At 50.1% G+C, this 23,920-nt stretch overlaps 7 protein-coding genes across 7 annotated transcripts; 5 read left to right on the top strand and 2 right to left on the bottom strand.

The window, feature by feature from the left end:
- Positions 1 to 458: 458 nt before the first annotated feature.
- Positions 459 to 3,228, bottom strand: FPRO_01901 (uncharacterized protein; the record flags this gene model as incomplete). Its single annotated transcript, XM_031226328.1, has 3 exons — positions 459 to 992; positions 1,044 to 2,704; positions 2,757 to 3,228. The coding sequence occupies 3 exons, from the start codon at positions 3,226 to 3,228 to the stop codon at positions 459 to 461; spliced, it is 2,667 nt and encodes an 888-aa protein (XP_031074572.1).
- Positions 3,229 to 4,399: 1,171 nt separating this feature from the next.
- On the top strand, positions 4,400 to 6,109 carry FPRO_01902 (uncharacterized protein; the record flags this gene model as incomplete). The annotated part of the gene is made up of 4 exons (XM_031226317.1): positions 4,400 to 4,781; positions 4,829 to 4,942; positions 4,989 to 5,554; positions 5,603 to 6,109. 4 exons carry the CDS (start codon positions 4,400 to 4,402, stop codon positions 6,107 to 6,109), a joined length of 1,569 nt encoding a protein of 522 aa, XP_031074571.1.
- A 390-nt stretch (positions 6,110 to 6,499) lies between these two features.
- On the top strand, positions 6,500 to 8,074 carry FPRO_01903 (putative COP9 complex subunit 2; the record flags this gene model as incomplete). Its single annotated transcript, XM_031226306.1, has 3 exons — positions 6,500 to 6,543; positions 6,593 to 6,812; positions 6,860 to 8,074. 3 exons carry the CDS (start codon positions 6,500 to 6,502, stop codon positions 8,072 to 8,074), a joined length of 1,479 nt encoding a protein of 492 aa, XP_031074570.1.
- Positions 8,075 to 12,775: 4,701 nt separating this feature from the next.
- Positions 12,776 to 14,965, top strand: FPRO_01904 (uncharacterized protein; the record flags this gene model as incomplete). The annotated part of the gene is made up of 4 exons (XM_031226295.1): positions 12,776 to 13,276; positions 13,386 to 13,472; positions 13,527 to 13,590; positions 13,743 to 14,965. The coding sequence occupies 4 exons, from the start codon at positions 12,776 to 12,778 to the stop codon at positions 14,963 to 14,965; spliced, it is 1,875 nt and encodes a 624-aa protein (XP_031074569.1).
- A 3,033-nt stretch (positions 14,966 to 17,998) lies between these two features.
- FPRO_01905 (uncharacterized protein) lies at positions 17,999 to 19,218 on the top strand (the record flags this gene model as incomplete). The annotated part of the gene is made up of 3 exons (XM_031226284.1): positions 17,999 to 18,938; positions 18,999 to 19,122; positions 19,170 to 19,218. 3 exons carry the CDS (start codon positions 17,999 to 18,001, stop codon positions 19,216 to 19,218), a joined length of 1,113 nt encoding a protein of 370 aa, XP_031074568.1.
- A 541-nt stretch (positions 19,219 to 19,759) lies between these two features.
- On the bottom strand, positions 19,760 to 21,300 carry FPRO_01906 (putative glutamine synthetase; the record flags this gene model as incomplete). Its single annotated transcript, XM_031226273.1, has 3 exons — positions 19,760 to 19,790; positions 19,844 to 20,816; positions 20,868 to 21,300. 3 exons carry the CDS (start codon positions 21,298 to 21,300, stop codon positions 19,760 to 19,762), a joined length of 1,437 nt encoding a protein of 478 aa, XP_031074567.1.
- Positions 21,301 to 22,888: 1,588 nt separating this feature from the next.
- FPRO_01907 (uncharacterized protein) lies at positions 22,889 to 23,833 on the top strand (the record flags this gene model as incomplete). Its single annotated transcript, XM_031226262.1, has 3 exons — positions 22,889 to 22,935; positions 22,987 to 23,128; positions 23,183 to 23,833. The coding sequence occupies 3 exons, from the start codon at positions 22,889 to 22,891 to the stop codon at positions 23,831 to 23,833; spliced, it is 840 nt and encodes a 279-aa protein (XP_031074566.1).
- Between the last annotated feature and the right edge of the window lie 87 nt (positions 23,834 to 23,920).

Genomic DNA, 23,920 nt, shown 5'->3' with positions numbered 1-23,920 from the left:
TGGGCTGAGCGGGATAGCAGTCTCGTCAGGTTTGGTGAGGCATTGAGATGAAGAATCCATCGCTCGAAGCTCCCGAGACTGAAATAGAAGCTACTCAAATAAAGATTGCACTAATGTTTCAACAACGGTGGTCCAGAAATCAGCCCTGTGAGGCATTCTCAATTGGAGTCAACCGTTGAATTGCCGGGATTTGTCCAAGAGAAAGTTATTAAACTCAACGTTCCATGATTGACCAAACAAGGCTGCTCCGGAGGATTTGCATAAGTCGATCGCAGTTGATCCATGGAAAGGCAGTGCATCTCACTCCTTCGAGGCTGTGTTGAAGATATGAAACAAGGATAAAGGAAAACCTTTTCCAGTAAGATCTTGATGTCCCATGCGAGCGGAGAGGCCTGACCCCCAGACATAAAGAAAACTCTTGGAGTTGGTCAGATTAATCTGAGACTGGCTTTCTTGCCTCACCACGAACTTGGAGTTGCCCACGGCTCGCTTCCCACCGCTGGACTCTGTTTGACAGGACTTGTTTCTCTCTCCGACGAACTGAACAAATTCCTCACTTTCCGTCTCTGCTTCTTCATCCAAGAACCTGCCCGACTGAACATGGAGTACATGAAGAAGTACAAGATATACCACTCCGACGGTTCAACCTCCATCCTTTCGGGTCTATAGCTCTCAAAGGCCGATGCTCTCTTTACCCATTTCTCATCCTCACTCCCACGCATCCGTCGAACGATCCGTCTTTTGACACCACGATATGCAACAGCGCATACAGAAGCCATGTTTCTCATGTTAGCTACGACGATGAACGTCACGGCTGCGACAAGAACTGATGTTAACGCCAGCATTGTGCGAGAATAACCCTCGTTTACACTCCATAGAGCAACGCAGAAACTTAGTGGTAGGTAGAAAATGCTGACGTAGGTGAGGAGTTTGACGTTTTCGCCTAGACGAGTAGAGACACGACTCTCGATGACTCCACTGGCGCTGAAGAGCTGTGCGAAGTACGTTAGTATGTAGACCGTAGCAGTTGAGGGGATACGTACACCTTCTCTGAGAGCTTTCGTCTTGTCACGGCTTGCCTCAAAACGAGCAGATATGATCCTCAATCGATCGACCTGTGCCTCAATCTCCCCCAAAACTCTTCGCGTCAACGCATCAGGTGTTTCTTCCGTTCGTGCCTCCTCCGCTGGATCAATCTCCATAATCATATGAGGCCAATCTGCACGAAACCTCCTCCATTCCTCTATAGCATCATCTATAAGAATGAGGAAAGACTCGAGACAACTGACGATCCAAAAGTATTGCCGTGATCTTGAGAACGTATCGTCGTCGAATAAGAGATTGTCGTGCTGCACGGGGTCGAGAAAGAGAGGATCGTGGTCGACGATTGCGTCAAGGGCTACTTGCATTCGACTCCACGCGTTTGCTGCTTTTTGTAAGTTCGTCCGAATAGCATCGAGAATAACATCTTCTGAGCGGTATTGTCGACCATCGCTCTGAGGTGGGTATGTTCGACGCGGGACCTTGTGGACATCATATGGATCAAAATCAGCAGCAGACGGCTTCATGATCAAGACTGTCCAGAAAGAGTCACGCTTAGCATTAGGCCCGGGAAGCTCTTGATAAGCACACCCCAGAGTAAAAGCCTGCTGTTTGATATACGGCCCATTTTCTCCGTAAAGACGTCCATAATTCCACGTAGATTGCTTGACAGCCGCATCAGTAGGCTGCGTGCAGAGCTGATACCAAGAAATATGAAATGATCTCCATGGAACGTTTTCGGAGCCGTGCAAGTCCTTTGCAGACGGTCTGCAGAGTAGATGCTGATTCATCGTGGCACGGAATGCACGGCCCTTACTTGAATTCAGCTGATTATCTTGAAAGAGAAGTTTCCAGACGGTCATCGAGTTGTACCGGGTGCATTTCTCCTCCATCAGACCAGCAGTGATATTTGCAAGGCCGTCGAGCTGAATAACGCGACACCACCTACCTTCGCGATGGATAGGTTGAGTTGGATGATCTTGTATGACTGATGGGTATGACACAAATCCATTGCCTTCTCTTTGAAGCGCTGGCTGGATCATCTCCCAGCAAGGCGGCGCCTCAACACGGGATGGCGGAGAATCATGTTGGAACGGTAATGATTTGGTTCGTAGACTATATACCGCGTTTTGAGAACCCCCAGGCGCCGTGAGGTCGATGATAGTAAACCAATGAAGTTTACTGAGTAGCTCACGCGTAGGCTCGAGATACTTGTCCAGACTGCGATCGATATCATTACGAGTGCGTCGATGACGAACCTGCATACGAAGCTCACTCATATGAAACGACAGAGGGAGTCGGCCATCCTGAGGCACGGCGTAAAAGTCCCCAAGTGACTGGCGAATCTTGTATCGATGTGCTTCGGTAAGTGCTGTCTCGATCAAGTAGTCGCCTGAGCCACCGTACGTGATTCCTTGACGCCGGGTGTAAGCCATGTTCAGATTCCGAAGTCCCGGAAAGAAAGAGTAAGGCACTTCGAAGTAAGTTCCGACCACCGGTGATAGTGTATCCGGCGCGGTCAGGGGAAATTCCAAGTCTATGTCGTCGATGTGATACCACTTTTCATTTTCTCCACGGGTAAGTTGCCATGGCGGCATGAAGTCCGGTACTGGGCTTATGGATTTGTTTCTGGAGGAGTGTGACTCCCAATCGCGTGGATACCCTGTTTAAGGGGATTGTCAATTTGGATGTCGGTGATGAATGAGGATACCTACAGTAGTTCCAGGACTGAGTGGCATTGACAACGATGTCTCCATCTTCTGAGGGTCGTGGAAAGTACCCCAACTGCTCAGGTAGTGTGTACGAAGACTGTGAGGGAGGTATTTGAGAGTTGAGGGCGAATGGATGTGGACCATCTTGACCAGTCTCAAAGAGCTGTAGCCTTTTCTTGTAAGAATGAGATGCGTAGCGAAGGATGTTGCCCAAGTTGATGTCTTGTTGCGCTGCAACGCTGAGATCGTCTGATGACACTCCTCCATCGAGCTTGACTTTATCCCCTTGTACAAGAGCTTCTTCGATCTCTTCATGGCATTTATCTTCGCGTTGTTGGGCTGTCTTCAGTTCAACTGGTGTAGCCATTAGCGTCACCAATTTCTCAAGAAGATCATTCTGCTTCTCATGCGCGGCTTTGATCCCACGAATAAGATCAAGACATTGAGTCTGGAACTCTGGGTCTTTGGTGGCCATTGCATCGACCGAGGCGAATTAACGTAAGGAGAGGCCTGAAGTTTGGTGAAGCCGACGAAGCAATGGTTTCATCCAACGCCTGGCGGTGGATATTGCAGGTGGTTAGCGCCCTGACCAGGATCATTTTCTGCGACGCAAGATGGCAATTCGACCTCCTGCTTCAGCACTATGGCAAGACACGGTAGAAAGAGCAGCCATGGCGAAGGCTGGCATTCTCACCATCGCTGTCTGGTTGAGAACGCGAACACGACAGGCGAGGAGTTCTGATGTTGTCAGCTACCATGCCAATGTGCAGTTGCCAGGCCACTTACTGATCAAGATCTACTACGCATGCATGCCTCGAGGAGCAAGAAAACATCGACCTTGATATGGGATATCAAAATAAACCTAGCAAAAGGTATCCTAAACTTAGGCTGAATTTATACTAAGTTACCTAAATCTTTTATCGTTTAGGATCGAGGTCTTGAGCCTTCTCTCCTCCCCTAGGCATAGACAGTCAAAACATGGAGTATTCGTAACGTCACAGAAACTGCCCCTATGGACTGGACCTCAATGGCGCCTTGTCAGGCTGAACCAAGTGGGCTACCGGCGGCGTTGGGCCCGTCCACGGTGTCCACGGGATCCGCTCCGGACCGAGACCCAGTAATGCCGTCAGATCGCCGATCCAGGACGCCCCGGACACCCTCGGCCGAGTCTCCCCGTATTTGTTATCAACTTGACTGTCTTGGACGCAGAGTAAGCAATCGTAGAGCATACGTTTGCACTCGACAAGACGTGGTCATAAACACAGTGAATTGAGTTCAGACCTTCCTATCAAAGAAGCTTAAGCCCAATCTAATCTCTGCTTGTCGTAAGCACCTCGTGGTCTCGCTTGCGTGTCCGCCTCAATCAAGCCAACTCGTTTCAGGGCCAGCATCTCATTGGCCAACGCCACGATAAGGCGGAGTAATCTTTCCAGGTCAGCAAAGACGTCACCGCGCTCTAGACCAATGACCTTGCGACGATTTGTCGCAAAAGTTCCAGGGACAACCTAAACTTGAATCCTGTGATGGCGCGTTTCCTTTCACCCATCGTCATTCTTTTTTTTAATATGTTATAATCCTCTGGTCTGACCTGCGATTCGAGCATCGCGATATTCACTCCTTGAAGTACTTCTAGCGCGTCGTGAAACATGGCGGCGCAAGCGAAACTTACAGACGATAACGTCTATGATACGGATGTTGAGAGCAATCATGGGATTGAGAGGGATGAAGCACCGACGGAACAGTCGCCTTTGCTACCAAGTGGTAGAGAGGAAGACGATGAGCCGTCCAAATCGTTGAAAAGACGCGCTTTGGCTATGGGCATGCTGGCTCTTCTCATGGTCGAAGTGAGCCAGTTCATCATGAATCCTCCGACCAAAAAGATTGCGGAGGATATCATCTGTCGGCAACACTATCCCGATCATCTAATCGGCGCATTCGATACAGATGACTCTCGCTGTAAAGATAGTCCTGTTCAGAAGACCTTGGCTATGGTCCAAGGATGGGAGCAGGCCTTTGAGATGGGAGTCCGTAAGTGAATCAAGTAATATTGAAGGATATTCGCTTACATGTGCTAGCAATCTTGACACAGTTCCCATATGGTATCGTTGCTGATAAATATGGAAGACGGCTTGTTTTGTTCTTAGCCATGCTGGGATGCTGTCTTTCAACAGCCTGGCTCTTATTAGTCCGTAAGTGCGCCTTGTCCCATTCCGTAACACATACTCACAGTCTTAGTATCATTCCCAAACATCTTTTCAATCTGGGCCATCCTCGGTGGAAGTATCTTCTATCTCATTGGTGGCGGAGGTCAAATGGCCGTTGCAATGGTCTACACCATCGTAGCAGATGTCGTCCCAGTTTCCGAAAGAACAGACATGTTCTTCCGTCTCGTCGCTCTAGTCTTGATCTTCAACGTCATCTTCAATCCGATTTCCGCATGGCTACTCCAATTCGACCCCTGGTTATCCATGTGGATTGGCTTTGGCTTCATGGTCTTCGGAACGATGTGCATTCTCCTCATCCCTGAGACCATGCATCTTCGACGCAAGGATGATAGGAGACACAATCAAGAGCATGAGAATGAGCAACTTAATGGTGTTTCTTTGAGCAAGCACAATGTGCTGAAACAGGCTTGGTTCAGCATACAGAATGACATGCAGCATGTTTGGCGCTTCATCTTCGCGTCAAAGAGCATTATGATGCTCATGCTAGCTATTGCGTTCTTCTTCCCGGTTAGGACTGTACTTACGGGAGTTTTGTTGCAGTACATGAGCAAACGCTTCGATTGGTCATGGTCCAAGGTCAGTCTCTTCATCAACACTGCGTTGCATCCACTAACGTTTCGACAGGCAACATATATCTCGACAATTGGCATCGTAGCAACAGTCGTGTGTTACCTCATAATCCTCCCTGTGACATCGGAATTCCTCAACAAGAGTTGTCGTTACAAATCGCGCCCCGTGGCAAGGGATTTACTGCTCGCACGCATTGCCATCACAATCATGGCAGCTGGATGTTTGTTGATGGGTCTTGCTTCAGTCCCATGGCTATTTGTTATTTCTCTCATCACTGTCAGCATTGGCAACTCTTTCGTGGCGCTCAGCAGAGCCTTGATCAATGCTTTGGTTGAACCGCATACCATCGCCACCTTGAACACTACCATCTCTCTTATTGAAGTTATCATGGGGTTGACTGCGCCCGCAATGAGCTGGCTCTTGGGTCGCGGTTTTGAGCTGGGCGGTCAGTGGATGGGATTGCCGTTCTTGGTGACAAGTCTTATGGCCATGGCGACGGCTGTAATGCTGTTCATAGTGAAGCTACCAGCTTCTGGTATTGCGCAAGCTCACGACGGTTGAGCTCAGCGCTTGGTGGGATACACGGACAACATGGGAGTCTGGAGTTATGCGATATTGTGACATTTCATTTGTCATTTAGAATACTTTAGAAAGTGCAATATACGAGCAGGTAATTGTTAAGTCCCTTGTTTGATAATTGCACATGCATCTCACTGCAAGGCAAGCCTTGGTGTTGTACTGAAGCTCCACCTTATCGATAAGCGGCCCCGCGGTTGCCTGCTCCACCCCAGCTTTTGGAAGTTACAGTAGCCTCCAATCCAACATCCACCATTCATCATCGCAATTATTACTCCGTCTGACATCCCTCAAGCCTTCGACCCGAATAAGCCTTCTTGTGTCTTAATTCTTACAGATAATATTGTTTGAGCCCTTGACCACACCTCCTTCACCATGTCGGACGACGAGGATTTCATGCAGGAGTCAGATGACGAGCAGTACGCAAGCTCAGCCGCGCATACGCAGTGCATCACTAATTACGCCCAGGTACGACTTTGAGTACGAAGAAGACGATGACGAGGAGACCGCCGACGTCGACATCGAAAACAAATACTACAACGCCAAGCAACTCAAGCTTTCAGACCCCGAAGATGCGATCGCAGAATTCCTAGGCATCCCGCCACTCGAAGAAGAGAAAGGAGAATGGGGTTTCAAAGGTGTGAAGCAGGCTATAAAGCTCGAGTTCAAGCTGGGTCAATATGACAAGGTAGGGAATTTCGCGGGAAAAATCAAGGACGTCGCTGACAGCAATAGGCTGCTGAGCATTACGCCGAACTCCTCACCTACGTCAAGTCGGCCGTCACGCGCAACTACTCCGAGAAGTCCATCAACAACATGCTCGACTACATTGAAAAGGGAGCGGATGGCCCAGAGGCGGTGAAGTGTATGGAGCAATTCTACTCCCTCACGCTGCAGAGCTTCCAGAGCACCAACAATGAGCGCCTATGGCTCAAGACCAACATCAAGCTGGCAAAGTTACTCCTCGACCGAAAGGAGTACGGCGCTGTATCAAAGAAGCTCCGAGAGCTCCACAAGACCTGCCAGCAAGAAGATGGAACCGACGACCCTAGCAAGGGCACATATTCACTCGAGATTTACGCACTTGAGATCCAAATGTTTGCAGAGACCAAGAACAATAAGCAACTCAAGGCCCTGTATCAAAGAGCTCTCAAAGTCAAATCCGCGGTACCACATCCAAGAATCATGGGCATTATCAGAGAGTGTGGTGGAAAGATGCATATGAGCGAAGAGAACTGGAAGGAAGCGCAGAGCGACTTTTTCGAATCGTTCCGTAACTATGACGAGGCAGGTTCTCTCCAGCGAATCCAGGTTCTCAAGTACCTACTCTTGACAACAATGCTCATGAAGTCCGACATCAATCCCTTCGATTCGCAGGAGACCAAGCCCTACAAGACAGATCCGCGAATCTCCGCCATGACAGATCTGGTCGACGCTTATCAGCGGGACGATGTACACGCGTACGAGAAGGTCCTGCAGCGTAACCAGGACATCCTAGATGATCCATTCATTGCCGAGAACATCGATGAAGTCACGCGAAACATGCGAACCAAGGGCGTTGTAAAGCTCATCGCACCTTACACACGCATGAAGCTATCCTGGATCGCCAAGCAACTCAAGATTTCCGAGCCCGAGGTACAAGACATTCTGGGGTTCTTGATCGTTGACGGCAAGATCAACGGTCGAGTCAACCAACAAGAGGGTCTCCTGCAGATCACCTCTGACGCAGACACCGAGCGCATTGCAGCCCTCCAGGGACTCACGTCGTCTATTTCGGAGCTGTTTGGTGCTATTTTCAGAGACGGGGATGGATTCCGCAACACTGAGCATTCCGCAACGGACGAGCAAACAATGGAAATGACAGGCATTCCATTGGGCAAGGGAAGCCACAGGGTGGCTACTCAACATCGTGGGAAGAAGGGGAAACTGGCTGCGGCGCAATGGGCCTGAAAAAACGGCCATGGAATGAATTTACTGTACGGTCGTCAACGTAGCCCTGGGGATATCTGCAGGCTAGGAAACTCCCTTTGCTATGGTTTCCTGTTTCAACCCCCCAGGTCATTTTGCTGGATCGAGAAAGTAAGATGCTGTTGCAGTTTTCCTGCGGGTGCATCCGCGTTTGGAGATGCTTCGACGGGATCTCGCATAGTACGAGGCCACTGGCAACGGTGAATCCTCGTCGCACTAGGCGGGTAGCAACATCGACTACAGGCCAGTTGTTTCAGAGAGAGATGACGAGAAAGATGTGCAGAAGGGACGAGGGCCGAAGTGACGCCGTATTCGGACTTGATTCCCGTGTCTCGTGTAGCAAAAGCGAGTGACGAGTAATGTTATTCAATATAAACAACGACCTCATAGTCAGATGCCTGTAACCTGATGTCTCAGTGGCAATCGACAGCTGATGTTCGGCAGTTGTGCAGGTATCCTTTACCTCACCTGATTTTTAGTCTCGACGTATGTAAGGGTGCTTCGCTGATCTAACTTTCAAGGCTACCTAGTCTATGATGCAGTAAAGACCAACTAGAAAACAAGGACCAAGCTAAGATCGCTGACCATCATCAGACGTCAGACAAGCGATGCAACGTCGAGTGGTTACACAAGACGGGACTTGGGGAGCTGCGAGGGGCAAAGCGGCTTATCATTTCACGGGCTGCGGCTGATCTCCGTCTTGGCCCACAGAGATTTCACTGTTTGCTTCTGTCACTAGAGAAATTTCTTGAAAAGAGAGTTTTCCCGTTAGATTGCGGTTGGGGGGAGTGTAACACATGGAAGTAAAGTAACACACATGGCAGTAAAGGTATGGTCATGATGCTGAATCGTCGCGGATAACTGCATAACGGAACGTGTCCAACCTTCCGAATTCAACGGTAGACACATCTAGATTGGGGAGATACAATACGAGATATTTTATTCTCTCCTGTGATCAAAACCTCGTACCGAGAAGAGAGATGTTATGGGAAGCACAAAGGCGACGGAGCGGCACCGGGAGGTACATCGGGCCGTTGGCGGTTGACCTTGCGAGGTGTGCAGAGAGGTATTTTCTACAATGAATCTGTTTGAATGGCGGAAGTGTTTCTGTTTGCTTCGTTGTTTGCCGCTGATTTACGAGTGGTCTGAAGCGGGAGGGAGGCGCGGATACTGGGTGAGGACCGTGGGCCCGGTGTTAAATAGACATAAGACGGGAAGGATTTTGGATAATTGCTTTTTTAATTTAGAGTCTTGATTTGACGGCGTGTGATATGTGACTTGGTACAGAGTATGTGATGTGGATTTAGACTACGGTTTGAGTCGAGTCTGTCAGATCGTGGCTTATTTGGATCGCGCTGAGCTAGCGTCACGATACTTTTTGCTAACGTTAGCACGCATCGGAAGCGACAGCCGATATTTCATTTTCATATGATACCGAGCTGTATACCTCAGTACCTGAGTAATTTGCTGTCATACACATGTGTCTTTCATTTAATGTTCTCCAGCTCAATTGCCGTGCTCACATCAAGAAGGTCAAGCAAAGATCCCAGCACAGGGCATGCTTGCTGCATAATCATCGTCCATTGTTTGGTTGGCCCCGACGATTGGTCTCTGGGGTGTGTGTTACACGAACCAATTGATAGCTTCGATTTGCGCTGGGCCCGTGCGCACCACCACCATCACCGCTAGACACTTTAAGATTTGGAGATTTTGATTGCAGTGCTGGGCTATGTTTTTGACTTTCCTTTGCTTGACTAGAGGCAGATTCTGTATCTACTGTACTAGACAAAGGGACCTGGCAGTAGTTCACTCACTCAATCGCTGTAGCGGTCATTGATTTTGCCCTGGGGGCCTGCTTGCTCTGGTTTAGTCGACAGTCACCCCCCCAAGCCACTTCGTCAAACATAACAGGGGTCCAGGCACACTCACTCCTCTCTCATCGCCACTTTGACAAAGACAGTGACATCCATTCTTCTAACCTGTCGAGACAAAACTCTGTAGCAAGTTCCATGCATGAGATATTACTTCACTCATTCGACAAAACACATCAGAACTGGCTATTGCTGCAAACACACTTCGCTCCGCGGAGAGTTTCTCGCCCAAACGTTAAGCTTCCCGTTCCCGTCCGCGAGCGGCCCGTCTTCCGCGACCAATCTCCGTAGTCGATGTGCTGTTGTTTCCATCTGCTGGCGTTTGAGATGTCGCAAATAAATACTACTGTACAGCAATTCACAGCACATGCCTATTTGACAGCTCAAAAAGAAAGGATCGCATCGCATCATATCATATTTCACCCCGTTCTCCGGGGAGAAGCGGGATCGTGTTCCAAGGCTTGGCTTTTCCTTAGCTGGTTTTCATCACTTGGTTTGTATTGGCTTGCTCGTTTGCTCCCCACACGATTGGATCGGGGGGGAGGGAAAAAAACGGTCGTTAATATGAAGATCGTAAAAGTTAAAATGTCGCAGAGACAAATGTGATTAGATGCTGGACGAGAGTGTTCCCATAAATGAAGATTCCATAGAATGAGGCACAGACAGGTACCGCCAAGTGATGCGGCACATTTTCATCGCCTGGGCATTGCATCTTTCGTACCTGGCCGTATGATGATGATACACACACTCTCCATAGAGGCAGACACAATACAATTCTATAATGCCTTTCATTAGGAATTCATTATTGTAATGTCTGCTTCTCACATTGGCTGGTCTACAATTACTCTCGCCCGGTTGAAACTAATGAAATCACCCGACCACGAATCGATCTTGATTCTCTACCTCCACTACGCTCGCTACCTATCTCACCCATCCCATCGTCTTTTCCACCACAAGCGCTCTAGCCGTCATGGTTATAGCAGACCAGTAGGAAATTTCACTCGCAGGCCGTGCCGCACAACGGCGCATCAATTCTCAAATTCGCTTGCATCTGTTTTTCAGCTTCCCATCGTAAAAAAATAAAAAAAACTTGCTTGTGAAAGAGTTGACGGGGCCATCGTCAGCGGGAGATCGTCATGGAGTTTGGTGGTGAAAAGCACCCAATCCCTGCTGTCGGTGGAGTCTGCGAGTCTACTGCAACCTACTAATCTTTTATAACACCCCAGGCCCAGGTTCAGTTGCGGCGTGTTGATGCATCGTGCTGCCACGAGGGTCTCTCGTCTAGCAGATGATGGAGGACTTTTGATACCGCTTGTTCTGGATAATGAGGAAGCTGACGTGCCATGGATGGATTAGCCCCTCCAGGTGAGAGGATCATACATAGTACATACGCTCACAAGCTTGAGCTTGAGCTTACCTAGGTTGGCATTCAGCATTTGCTACCCCCTCTTGTATCACATTGATCGTGCTTACAACAAGAGTCTTGGCTCAAGTCAAGTCGAGGAGCTTAGCTTTTGCTGTACAACACTCCCACAAGAGCACAAGAAACTACCTTACCTACCTTAGCCTCGCCTCTGTATCATCCACACTAAAAACCTGGCTTGGCACCCTCGCTGCACTCCATTCCCGTCGCTACACTCTGCTAGCCGCCCTCACCTCGCCTGTCAACAAACCTCTGATAGCCTGATTGATACTTTTGTCTACGGAGTACGTCGTGCATTATCCAGGTTCAGGTTGCATCGAAGCCAAATAGACTCCCGGGGAATTTAATTCTTAGCGCTATCTTTTCTTTTTCCCCCTTCCCCTCAAACGATTCTCAATCTCCCTGTCAATCATCAAACCGTTGCTCTTGCTCAACCGTGCCGCAAATCCCAACTTAGAACCCCTCCCCGCCGTGTAGAAAAAATCAGCCCCCCTCTCGTCAGAAAAGACTCAAAACCTAGGTCCAAGTGTCAAGCTAGGGGTACAGTTCCCGTTAGAACGTGCCGCTCTGCTCAGTGCTCACGCTAGGCTAATCGAACCCGCCCGCTCGTGGATTGTCCCTAAATCCCTAGCCCTGGCCTGGCATGGCCTGGCGCTGACCCTGAACCCCTGTCCCAATCCCTGCAGTGACCCCCCAGGCTCTCCTTCGAACCGGGCTGTAACCTACCGCTACCGAGGAAGGGAAAGGAAAGGGAAAAGGCAAAGGAAAAGGAAAAAAACGTACGTACGTCGGTGTCCGTCTTCTGATCCACAGGGCGTTTGACACCGCGAGACGGTACCCGGGGGGCACTCTGGTTCGTTTTTATGTATCAGTATCCGACGGGTGGCTTGTCCGCCTGCTAAGGTACGGATACTGTACTGTACCTTGCTCTAGGTATTCCCTGTCCTGGTCCTGGGCCTGGCCTGGTAGATGCTCTGCTCTGCTCTGCTCTCTCTCTCTCTCCATTAGCTTTTAGCACTACCTAAAAACGCCATCCTTCTCCTCCCGTTCACATTCTCCCCCATCCTGTTCCTCTCTTTTGATTGAGTGTGATGAGTTGAGTTGATTATCTGCCTGCCTGCCTGCCTGTCTGTCTGTCTCTCATATGAGTGAGAGAGAGTGTATGAGTGTGACTTTTGAGTAACAGGAAGCAAGTCCAGTGAGAGAGGTTCCATTTTCTAGCTGAAAGTGCCTCGTTCGTTCATCCACCAACAACCGTTTATCACCTCGCATTGAATAACTCACTCTCTGCCTTGATTTGAACGTGGTTGCTCACTCACCCTCTATTTTGTTTCCCTCTCCTCTCCTCTCCTTCTTCCTCTCTCTCTCCCTCCCTCTCTCCTCAGAGGCATGTTCCAGCCTCAACCCACACCTTTCGCCTCCTCCAGCTTCGCGTCCTATGGCCTAGCTTCAGACCTGGACTTTGGCTTTCCCGTGTCTGCTGGAGGTGGAGGTGCTGGCTTCTACAACAACCCGCCGCCTGCACCATCATCGCAACTTCCCCAGTCGCATGCACTCCAATCGCAAACACAGCAACAGCAGCCGCGTCTTGTTCAGCAACAACAAATTCCTCGACAGCAGCAACTCTCTTCTTCCCCCACTGCAGCCGCACCAGCCGTATCCTCGCCCTATTCCTCTTCACAAAACTCCACCTCCAGAGCTTCTTCCTCACCAACTCTAGCGCAACCGCTGCAAAGTCACCGTCATCAACAACAGCAGCAGCAGCTTGACATTCTACAGCAGACGCAGTACGCAGCACAACCTCCTGTTGTGCTCAAGATGGAGGATCAAGGCCAGCACGATATGGCCGCGCAGCAGGCTGCTGCAGAGGATTATCAGCCTATTCTTGAGGTATATCGCACCCATTTCATTTCACCCGGCGCTTCTAGCTCGCGCGTCATTTGCTTGCTTGCCTGCATGCTTGCTTCACGGTGTCCATCGCTAACCTCCGGTCTCGCAGGGTCTCGCAGTAGGGAACAAAGTCTCGAGCGATGTCATCACCCACGAGTATGCCAAAGCTGATCCCGTCTATGTCGAAAAGACAATCGTACGTTTATTTATTCTTGTTGGTGTCGCTTGTTGCTAACATGGCATGATCCAGGCTCTCCCCCAAACCTACTCACATTTTCGCCCCATTCAAGGCGATGGCAACTGTGGATGGCGAGGTATGTCTACAGCTCCCCGCTTCTTATCCCGCGACTCTCTCCGCCTATTATGAAACATGTTTGGCATGCCTGACGTTACCTTGCTTGCTTACTGCCCATGTCTCGGCAACTCTTGTGACATGTCCAACTTGCGCTAACTTTCTCACCAATAGCAATTGGCTTCAGCTACTTCGAGAAACTCGTTGAGTCGGGGGACCAGGCCAAGATCGAGGGCGAGGTGGCACGTCTTATGAGCATGAACCATTTGCTGGGCTCTGTTGGTGGCTATCCATTCTATGACGACTGGTCAGATGAGATGTTTGACTTTTTGCGCGAAGTCGCTCAGAATGTCGCCAACCCTCAGTATGCGCACTCATTGATCCAGGCCAAGTGGAACGACCCTGTCGTGTCGAGCAACATCATTTACTACCTTCGCTTACTTACAGGGACATACCTCAAGCTCAATGCTGCCAAGTTCAATCCTTTCGTGTCGGACGGAGGAGGTGTTGATGCGCACTGCCGGCAAGTCGTCGAGATTCCTAACCGCGAGATCGAGCACCTTGGCATGTCCGCCTTGGCCGAAGTCCTCCTCAGACCTGCCAACTTTGTACTTGAGATTGCCTACCTCGACCGCAGTGCAGGTACTCATGTCAACCAATACCGTGTGCCCGATGAACTCAACACACAAGACGCCAGCACACTTGGCCCCGTCATCTATCTGCTCTACCGACCCGACCACTACGACATCCTGTACAAAGCACCCACCATGCAGGTGCTCCGTGTCAGCGGCTTCACCCACAACACTAACATCACGACCGAGCAAGCGGATCTCGGACAGTATTCGACCATGAACTTTGATGCGTTGTCTATCATCCCGGGCTTCAGTAACACAATGGGAGGGCTTGCGCAGCTCGCACCACCTCCACCCAGTTCGGCGCCAGAACAATTCTCGCCTGTGCCACAGAGCCCATGGATGTCATCTTTCCCTGAGCCTTTGCCTGCTACGACACCGAGAGTAGCGCCACCGCAGCCACCACCCATCATGGCATCTCCTCAACCCCCAACCCCACCGGCCTCGGTATCGGGAAGTTCTGCGATTGCGCCAAGTCCAGCGATGCTACCTGCGCCTGGCCCAGGACCTCAGAATTCGCTCCCTATGCGAGGCGCTTCAAGCTATCATATCCGATTCAGTCCTGTTCAGCTCGATTACGACGAGGGCAAGAACAATTTTCCGGAATCGACATATCAAGTGACGACAAACACGTTTAAGAACAGTATTTGGAACCGGGCTCACTACTGCAATCCCAACTTTCACCCCGAGGAGTGGAACCCCGATGACGAGCACACGGATGGGAGGATTGGGAATAAACGCAAGCCGAAGAAGGAAGCTGCCTAGTGCGACTTTTCATACGAACACGACCAAGGCATTGTCGGGTTTACTAGAAACCGACGGCCATGAATATTACTAGATGACGGCATTTGAGAACGACGATATGTCTGGTTCGCAATAAGAACTGAACGAGAAAAAACCGCGATCAGTATTTGGCAGGGGAACACAACGATCAGAATTGAGCAAAGGATATGGGGATGTACACGACGCTGAGCCCGGAGTGAAGGGAGATTATTCATATGAATGGTTGGGCAGGCTAGCGATGCTTAGTGAGAATCCTTTTTTATTTCTGCATTGTTTAATGGACAGGGACGAGAAGGCGGCGGGTCTGTTTTGTGTGCATGATTATTTTGTTGGGGAGTGAGTACGACTGCCCGCATCATCATTGATGGTGTCGAGGGGAATATGGATTATCACGAAGCGACATGAGAGAAGCCCCTGTTTCTGACGATGGGCATCACGAGCAAGGCCTACGATTTGACATGGAAACATGAGAGAGCCAACGTTGAGCATGGCTGCATGGATACCACGAGGTTTACGCAAGAGAAGGAATCCTTGAAAGTAATGGGGACCGGACCGGACCAAGCATTTAGGATACTAGGGATGGGCGGCAATTTGTGGGCTCTTTTCTCGAGCCAGTTTCAAGACAGGCAACAAAAGGAAAAAAGGCATACATCCGAAGGAACTGGGTCTCGGACGACGATGGTCTTGGCTGTCAGGTCAATTGGCGTGTCTCGCAGCACGCGATGTTGCAGCGTGTCATCGCAGCATACTTTGTTCATTGCGGGCATGTGCTCTTAGAGTGTGTCCTGTGGCATGTCTTGTTTACACGTCGACCATCATGGACGTCTGGTCGAGCCCTCATTTGTTGCGCCTTGTCAGTTGCGTCATAGCATCGGCGTTCTTCTCTACCAAGTCACTCTTCAACTTTCTACTTCTGCTTCATCTTTGAGGCCTTTTTATGTTTATTTTTATTTGGGACATCTTTTTAGTGTGAAACAGCATCAATACTTGGGACATTATCGAGTGGGTTAGGATCGAGTTACTGTGGCGAGATGGGTCTTGGGAGCGAGCTGCAATTACTTGTTGCCAAGGACTTCTGGGTTGTACTGAATAGCAGACATCTCTATCTCGGCGAGATAGTTGTATCTGGGAATAGCTTAATGCAAGGGACTGTCTCGTCCATTTGACTCAGAAGCACATCACATCACATCACGTACATGCCTTATCGGACACGGCTGACACGAAATGCAATGGTTCCCTCGAGCCGTTCCGCTTCCGCTTCCGCTGTGCCGCACCATGGCATGTGATTTACTGAATGCGAGGGAATGCAAGACAATTTTCACAAATCCATCGCCTCAACATTTGATCATCATGATCTCCAAACGAGGCGAGATTCCAACGCGTTGTGAACCTGGATGACCCATGTAAATGAGAAGTTCTTATGATGATCGATATTTGGAATAGACAGCCACGTTTTGGCCTTGACGTGGTCTAGAACATGACAAGACAAGGGGGCCACGAGGTTTGCTTTGGTGGTCCACCCGGGGAACGGCAAACAGGGTCCGCTGACGTGACGTGCAAAGAAATGATATTCTTCAAGGGCCAGAGGGGGGAACAGACCATGTCAGGGTTACATGAGCGTGAAAGAGAGTTCAAGGCGAGAGGAGATTGAACTACCGGGCAAGGCAACCTCGTGGGAGACAGGCCCGACGGAGCAAGGGCTTGACGCAGGATGCCAGAATAAACTCACCACAGAGCCTCTGAAATTTATCTAATTTACTTGAGTATTTTTGTCCCGTGTTAGGGTTTCTTGCTTCTCCTCTCCAGGGCGGAAAAGAGAGGCCGTACAGGGTCAGGGGGGACGATGGTGGGAATGAGACAGACATCGCTTAGAGAAGATCAAGAGATTAGCAGAAGGGATAAAGTTAAGTATTGTTGTTGGTTGTTGGTTCACTCACAACCACATCACATCATATCATCAGTATGCGTCATCTCATGCATACCGTGGTTATACCCTTCACCCTAAGCGCCCAGCAACCATCCAATCCCGCTGTTGAGATACCGGATCTCAATCTTGCCCGTGAAGAGGGCCTGGGCCAATGGGGAGCTAGGGTAGCTTAGCTTTTGAGAACGGGCCGCGTCTTTTTTTTCCTGTTGAAATTGGCCGACATGTATCGGGTAACTTTACTTGTTTCCCCAGACTTGCCGATGTTTCCAACAGAAAGAGGGGTTTAAACGGAGAGGGGGCGAAGTAAGTTGTTTGCTATGATGAGTGGAATGATGATGAATTGTGTGTTTTCTATTGTTAAAGTGAGGCTTACGGGGACGGCGAAGGCGATGGCTTGAAGGTAAAAGGGTAAATGAGTATTTGGAAGGTTGGAAAAGCTTCTAGTTTTGATCTGTCCCTAGTTTGAGTCGACATGGCTTGTGTTATTGTGAGCAGTTGTCTTGGAGTATCGAGGCTAAGGGAGACTAGGTAGCTCTAGCTGTGCTATAGCGGCCAATGTTATGGCTGGGTTTGGTATGCAAGGTGCCCTGGCCTAGCTGACTTGAATCATCTGCTAGAAGACCCTGCCTTGTCTTACCTTGTGAAGCTCCTCCACTTTGCAAGGTTAGGTAGGTAGTGTAGAGGTAACCACTCTTTTTTCCTCAGACTCCAACCAACACAAGACAAGACAACTGAGGAGTTGTGCTGCGCTGTGACTTCTTAACTGTACTGTACCTATCCGTATTCGAGCTGTTTTAATTCCATCTCGTCGTCCTTTTCTCTTTTCTCCTCCTCATCTCCTCCTTCTTTAATCCCTCCCTCTCTTCTCTTCTCTTCTCTTTCTCATCCTCTTCTCGGCCATGGATGTTCGTAAAAGACATATTTCCTTGCGCGTTCTCGATACCTTTTCTATATTCCAATATTAATACCAAACTCACGATACCATCTTCTTCTCTTTTCCTCTTCAAAGTGCATAAAATAGCTGGCGGCCCCCAACTTGATCTCGCTTTAATATCCCCTTGTCGATCCTTCTACCGAGCTCTCATCAAATGTCCCGCTACGATCCGGATCGTTCTTCCATCACAGCTTCTTCTGCGACTTCAAAGAGCGATATGGCGCAGTCAAACGATGGGCTGCAAAGGATGAATCGGCTTACGGTGGATGATGCGAGTCCTGCTGAGGACGATGACGATTACAGCGATACGACGTCCAATTACTCGACTATTTCCGAAGACACGCTTCCCCTGATTCGCGAATACGGACATACCTACCACGGCTCTGGCCAGCTTCTCACGCCGAATGATGCTTCCGAGGCGCATCGCTTGACGGTCCAGCATGAGCTCTACCAATTGTGTCTCAACGGCAACCTTGCCGACTCGAAACTACCGCTTGATCAATATACCCCCGAGGATCCGATGGAGATACTGGATGTTGGTGCTGGTACGGGAATATGGGCTTGCGACATGGCGAAGCGGTATCCCCAGACCAACATCCTCGGCATCGACTTGAGCAGCGCATTGCTACCAGAAGATGTCCCTCCGAATGTCACCTTTGAGATCGCCGATGCTACAGAAACTTGGCCGAACCGTACGTACGATTTTATACACATGCGCAGTCTAGCTGGTGGCGGTGTTCGTGACTGGAACGCTCTGCTGGCCGAAGCCTACGAGCACCTCAACCCCGGCGGGCAGATCGAAATAGCAGAGATACGACCCCATTTCTTCGACGCGGATCCCGATCACGTCGATTCCGAATCAGGAGAAAAAGGCGAAGTCGGCGCAGCCTGCAGAGAGTACGAGAAGATGTTTGAGGAGATGTGTATCAAGCTCGGCATTGACTGCGACCCCATACCCAGAGTCCCTGAAATCTTAAACACCCTGGGAGCCGATCTCATCCGAGTTCGGGTAGATTGGCTACCGATACAGAATTGGGGAAGTGACCCGGTCACCCAGCAGAAACGCAAGGCCCTGGCGGAGATGGTCGAGTGCGGTAGGTGCCATTTGCGGTTCTGAAACATCAAGTCGCACACGCTAATCTGACTTGGACCAGGTATAGAGAATTGGACGTTGAGGCTATTTGGACTAGGCGGGTGGGAGGAGAAAGCCACGCGGGCTTTGCTTGACCGTGTTAGAGAAGAGATCAACGATCCCATGCTACGCAGCTTGGGGAAAGTGTAAGTATTCTTGTATTGGTGTCCGTGTTAGTGGCTAATTTTGATAGGACGTTCGTCACGGCTCGAAAGGAAGTCAGCGGCAAACAGGTTTCGTAAGGAATAGGCATAGAGATGTGCATATATTGGAGTTTTTGGGTCTTCACGGCGTCAAAGGCATTGCATTGTGTCTGGGGCGGATGTCAGGAAGAATAGGGAATGGTGCAAACCAATGAGCTCGGAGAGGATATCCCGCTACGGGAAGTGGATACCATATGGAACATACAGGGCACGGATTGAGTTATGGAAGAGATTTGCCGAGGTGATCGAAGTCAAGTCAAGTTACTGGGATACGAATGGGCGGATGGAATTGGATACTACACGCCTCGGATACAGTACAAGGCATCTAAACGGGTCAGAGGTCTACGAGCATGAAGTACTGGGTCAGCGGTTACTGGCCTGGATGAATCGACCGGAAGATGTGGAAGATGTAAGCTGTCAAAGGTATATTCGTCTATCAGGATGACTCCTGACACTTGATCATCTCACGTCGTATGCACTCACTTCACGCATATCTCATGCTACAGAGATGCCCACAGTACGCCCCATGTACCCGTACAAAATAGATCAAAAGAGAACAGAACAACTCCAGATATCCAAATCAAACAGTCTCGATATATCGCTTCATTTCCCTGCGATTTGTCAGTCAAGTCAAAGAGTAGTGATGAGAAGAGTGGGAACGTACCAATCAGTTACTGCCTCGTCATATAGACGGACCTCATGCTCTCTTGTGCCGCCAAAGTGCTCTACGAAATCATCGCCAAATACTTCCCGCGCAATACTGCCCTTCTCCATGAAGCGCGCCGTAGCCTCCTTAAGACTCTTGGCCAACCTCTCGCCCGGATCAGCGTCACCGCCGACATCCTGGCCCATTGCAAGCGGAGGCGTAGGAATCTCGAGTTTCTTCTCAACGCCGCGCCATCCACAGCCGAGAATGGCCGCGAGGACGAAGTGTGGGTTTGTGTCTGCGCCGGGGACTCGGACTTCGAAGCGTGTTGCTGAGGGTTTGGGAGTGATTAGACGGATTGACGCAGCGCGGTGTTCAAGACCCCATGATACCGTGACGGGAGCCCAGAAGTTCTCGACGAGGCGCTTGTAGGAGTTGATGGTTGGTGCGAGGAGAGGCATGATGTCAGGAAGACCGACGAGGAGGCCAGCGAGGAAATGACGTCCCATATCAGAAAGGTTCTCAATATCACTCCACTTCGCATTCTCATCCTTAGTCTCCCTCGCAAACAAATTCTTGCCATCCTTATCAACGATCGAAACATGCATGTGCCCGCTATTTCCAGGCAGGCCCTGTTTCGGCTTGGCCATGAAGCACGGCGTGATGCCGTACTTTGTGCTCACGCTCTTGACGACGTATTTGAACAGCGCCGCACGGTCAGCCATCTGCGCGATCTCGCCAAACTCGAGCGCGGCCTCGAAGACGCCGGGCCCGGACTCGGTGTGCCAGCCCTCGATGTCGCAGGAGAACTTGGCGCATGTGTTGAAGACGTCGTAGTAGTATTCTTGGTTGTGGACGGGGCGGGTGAGGGAGTAGCCGAACATGCCTTCTGTGAGGGCGGGGAGTTGGTGAGGGGGGTTTTGTTGGAGATATGCGGCTGGGGAGGATGATGAAGGGTCGGGGGACTTGAATTGGTAGAATTCATATTCAGCTGTGTTTGTTAGTACGAAAGTTCAATTTCAGAGGTGAAGAGGGAATATACCGCCTGCCATGGCACCATAACCGTGCTCCTTCAGCTTCTCAAGCTGTGTCTTAACCAGACCTCTGGGACAAGCACAAATAGGCTTCTTGGTCTCAGGATCCAAAAAGTCCACCAAGAACAAGGGAACGTCATCTTCCCATGGAATTCTCCTAAAGGTAGAAAGATCTGGAATAGCGAGAAGATCATGGTATCCATTCTCAGCATTTGAGATCTTGAGCTCGCGGATATATGTGCGATCGTGCATATCCCAGCCAAAGATGACGGAGCAGAAACCAAAGCCGGCTTCAGCGATGGAGAGGAACTTCTTCTTGGATACTAGCTTGCCGCGCAGGATGCCGTCGACGTCCACGCCTGCGAGCTTGACCATGTTGTCATTTTGGAGGAGTTGGGGGAGGGAGTCGACGGTGATGGATTTGGGGTCTGGAGAAGCCATGGTGAAGGGAGTGAGATGATGATGAAGAAAGTGAGGGTTTGAAGCTGTAAAGATGGAAGAAATGCGCAGTATGCTTTTGTTATAACAAGAAAAGGATGTTCTTCGGGGTTATACAGCTCAGCAACGGTGGAGTTTGAGGTCAAGCCGTTGAAAAGATGCGCGCGGTCCAAGAAAGATCAACAATGATGAATGCGGGGAGGACAGCAGCCAAGATTTAGAGAGATACTGTAGTATTTGAGACTACCTATGGAAAGAGGGGGAGTGAGACAAGTAAACAGGTTTGTATCAACTGAGACTGGGACTGGGACTGGGAATATGGGCAGCGCGGCTACGATAAGACGAATGCGACGATAAGACAATGAATGCTTCAGTGACGTAGACTCTACAGAAAAAGAGTGGGGAGCTGTGATGTTCGGTGCGCGATGCAGGGCTAGTATCAATTGAGCGAAGCAGCGGGGGGGAGGGGGGGGGCTTATCTGGGACTGGGAGGTTCTAGTGGGAGCAGGGTTTGGAATAGCTTCATTGCCGCGCTGGAAGTGTCATTCAGCCAACCCCGCGATCTAGATCCTGAAGCTTTGGCCAAGGGACATGAACATGACATGGGGTAAGATTAGTTTCACGATACGGGCGGTTCGCTGCAATGCCGCGTTCCGATACTCTTCAAGTTAGGTATCGTCTTCAATTGCCGTTCTTAATCTGAAATGTAACCGCGCCCTGTTGTGCAATTGAAGGTAACCGCGTGTTGTGATTATGTTGGGAGAGTGAGATTATGCTTTGGCTCGTAGTTTGATGTTCTCGTGACCTGAGCTAGAGAGCCGACATCGCTAGTGGCAGGGGTGTTGCGTGGCAGTGGCACAGCTGCAAGCTTGAGATCTGACATACCGAGAAAGGACCCTAGATCTGAAGTTTGTTGACATTGCGATAGTATTTTATGAGAATTGGGAGCTGAGGTTGTGATGATGAGGCTGAGATTATAAGCTATGACTGTGTTGAATTGACTGGATCAGATGAACATGTCTGATGGAAGTAGAACTACTTGTAAGACAGCATTGAACTCAACACATTTGTTATCATCTTCAAGCTCATGCATCTCTATCAATATCATATCCTCACTGATAAGCTCCCCTCCAGCTCTTCAGCCCAGCTCACCTCACCTCAGCCATGACGACCCATACAGTTGACCAAACCACTAATACTGTACCCATCAACTGTCCCTCAATCTTTAATAATAGCCGCGATGACAGCCTCCACTGCAACCGCCAACCGCCCTCGTCCGTTCTCGGAATTACCTATGCCATCTCCACGATCTTTCCCATGACTGGCCCACGAGCATCAGACGACCTTAGCTCTACCGCCCTTTTTCCCATTCCAGCTTATCGGAGCTTCCAGACGCTTTCGATAAGACGGAAGCTTAAGGAATAACTTAAGGACCCCTCTGCCCCTCATTGTGTCACCGTCCATCCCATCAGAATCCTATATATTTTTCACGAGATACCCACCGCTTTACTTGCCATTCTTTCTTCATACATCGATTCTTCTCTCTTATCACTCTTCGTCTTTTTCTCAAAACTTATTTCACATATTCACAATGGGCCGTCTCGCTGGAAAGAACGCCGTCATCACTGGCGCTGGAGGGTATGTCTCTTTGTCTTGCTGTGGTGCATGATACGATACTGACAATCGCAGTGGCATTGGTCTTGAGACCTCCATTCTCTTCGCCAAGGAGGGCGCTTCCATCCTCATGTCCGACATCTCCCAGCCTGCTCTCGAAAAGGCCGCCGCAAAGGTCAAGCAGCTCGTCCCCAATGCTCCCCGCGTTGAGATCCTCGTACGTCCCAATACCCTCCCCCACCACACCAACAGCAGTACTGACTCGTAACAGAAAGTCGATGTCTCCAAGGAATCAGAAGTCCAGGCCATGATCGAGTCCCTCGACTCCTGGGGCGGCATTGACGTCCTCTTCAACAACGCCGGCATCATGCACGCCCAGGACGACGACGCCGTCAACACCCCCGAGAACATCTGGGACCTGACCCAGAACATCAACGTCAAGGGCGTCTGGTTCGGCTGCAAGCATGCCGTCCTCTCGCTGCGCCGCAACAAGAAGACAAAGGCCTCCATCATCAACACCGCCTCCGTCGTCGCCCTCGTCGGCGCCGCCACACCCCAGCTCGCCTACACCGCCAGCAAGGGCGCTGTCCTCGCGCTCACCCGTGAACTCGCCATGGTGCACGCCCGCGAGGGCTTCAGGTTCAACAACCTCTGCCCTGCACCACTTAACACACCGCTCCTGCAGGACTGGCTCGGTGATGATAAGGAGAAGCGTCACAGACGTGAGGTTCACTTCCCTATGGGGCGGTTTGGTGAGGCTGTTGAGCAGGCGCAGGCTGTTTTGTTCTTGGCCAGTGATGAGTCGAGCTTTGTTAATGGACATGATTTCGCGGTTGATGGTGGTATGACCAAGTGCTATGTTACTGCTGAGGGACCTGCGCATCCTCCTCCTGAGAACAATGCTACCAAGGACTCGTTGTAAGGATGAAAAGATTTGAAGGGTTTAGCTGGGATATCTGTAGTAACGATTAGTATGATTCAATAATGAAATAAATTGTCACATCACAAT

This window comes from Fusarium proliferatum (genome assembly GCF_900067095.1).
Source record: "Fusarium proliferatum ET1 genome assembly, contig: FPRO_scaffold001, whole genome shotgun sequence".
NCBI lineage: Eukaryota > Fungi > Ascomycota > Sordariomycetes > Hypocreales > Nectriaceae > Fusarium > Fusarium proliferatum.
This window is presented reverse-complemented; position numbering and strand designations above follow the sequence as displayed.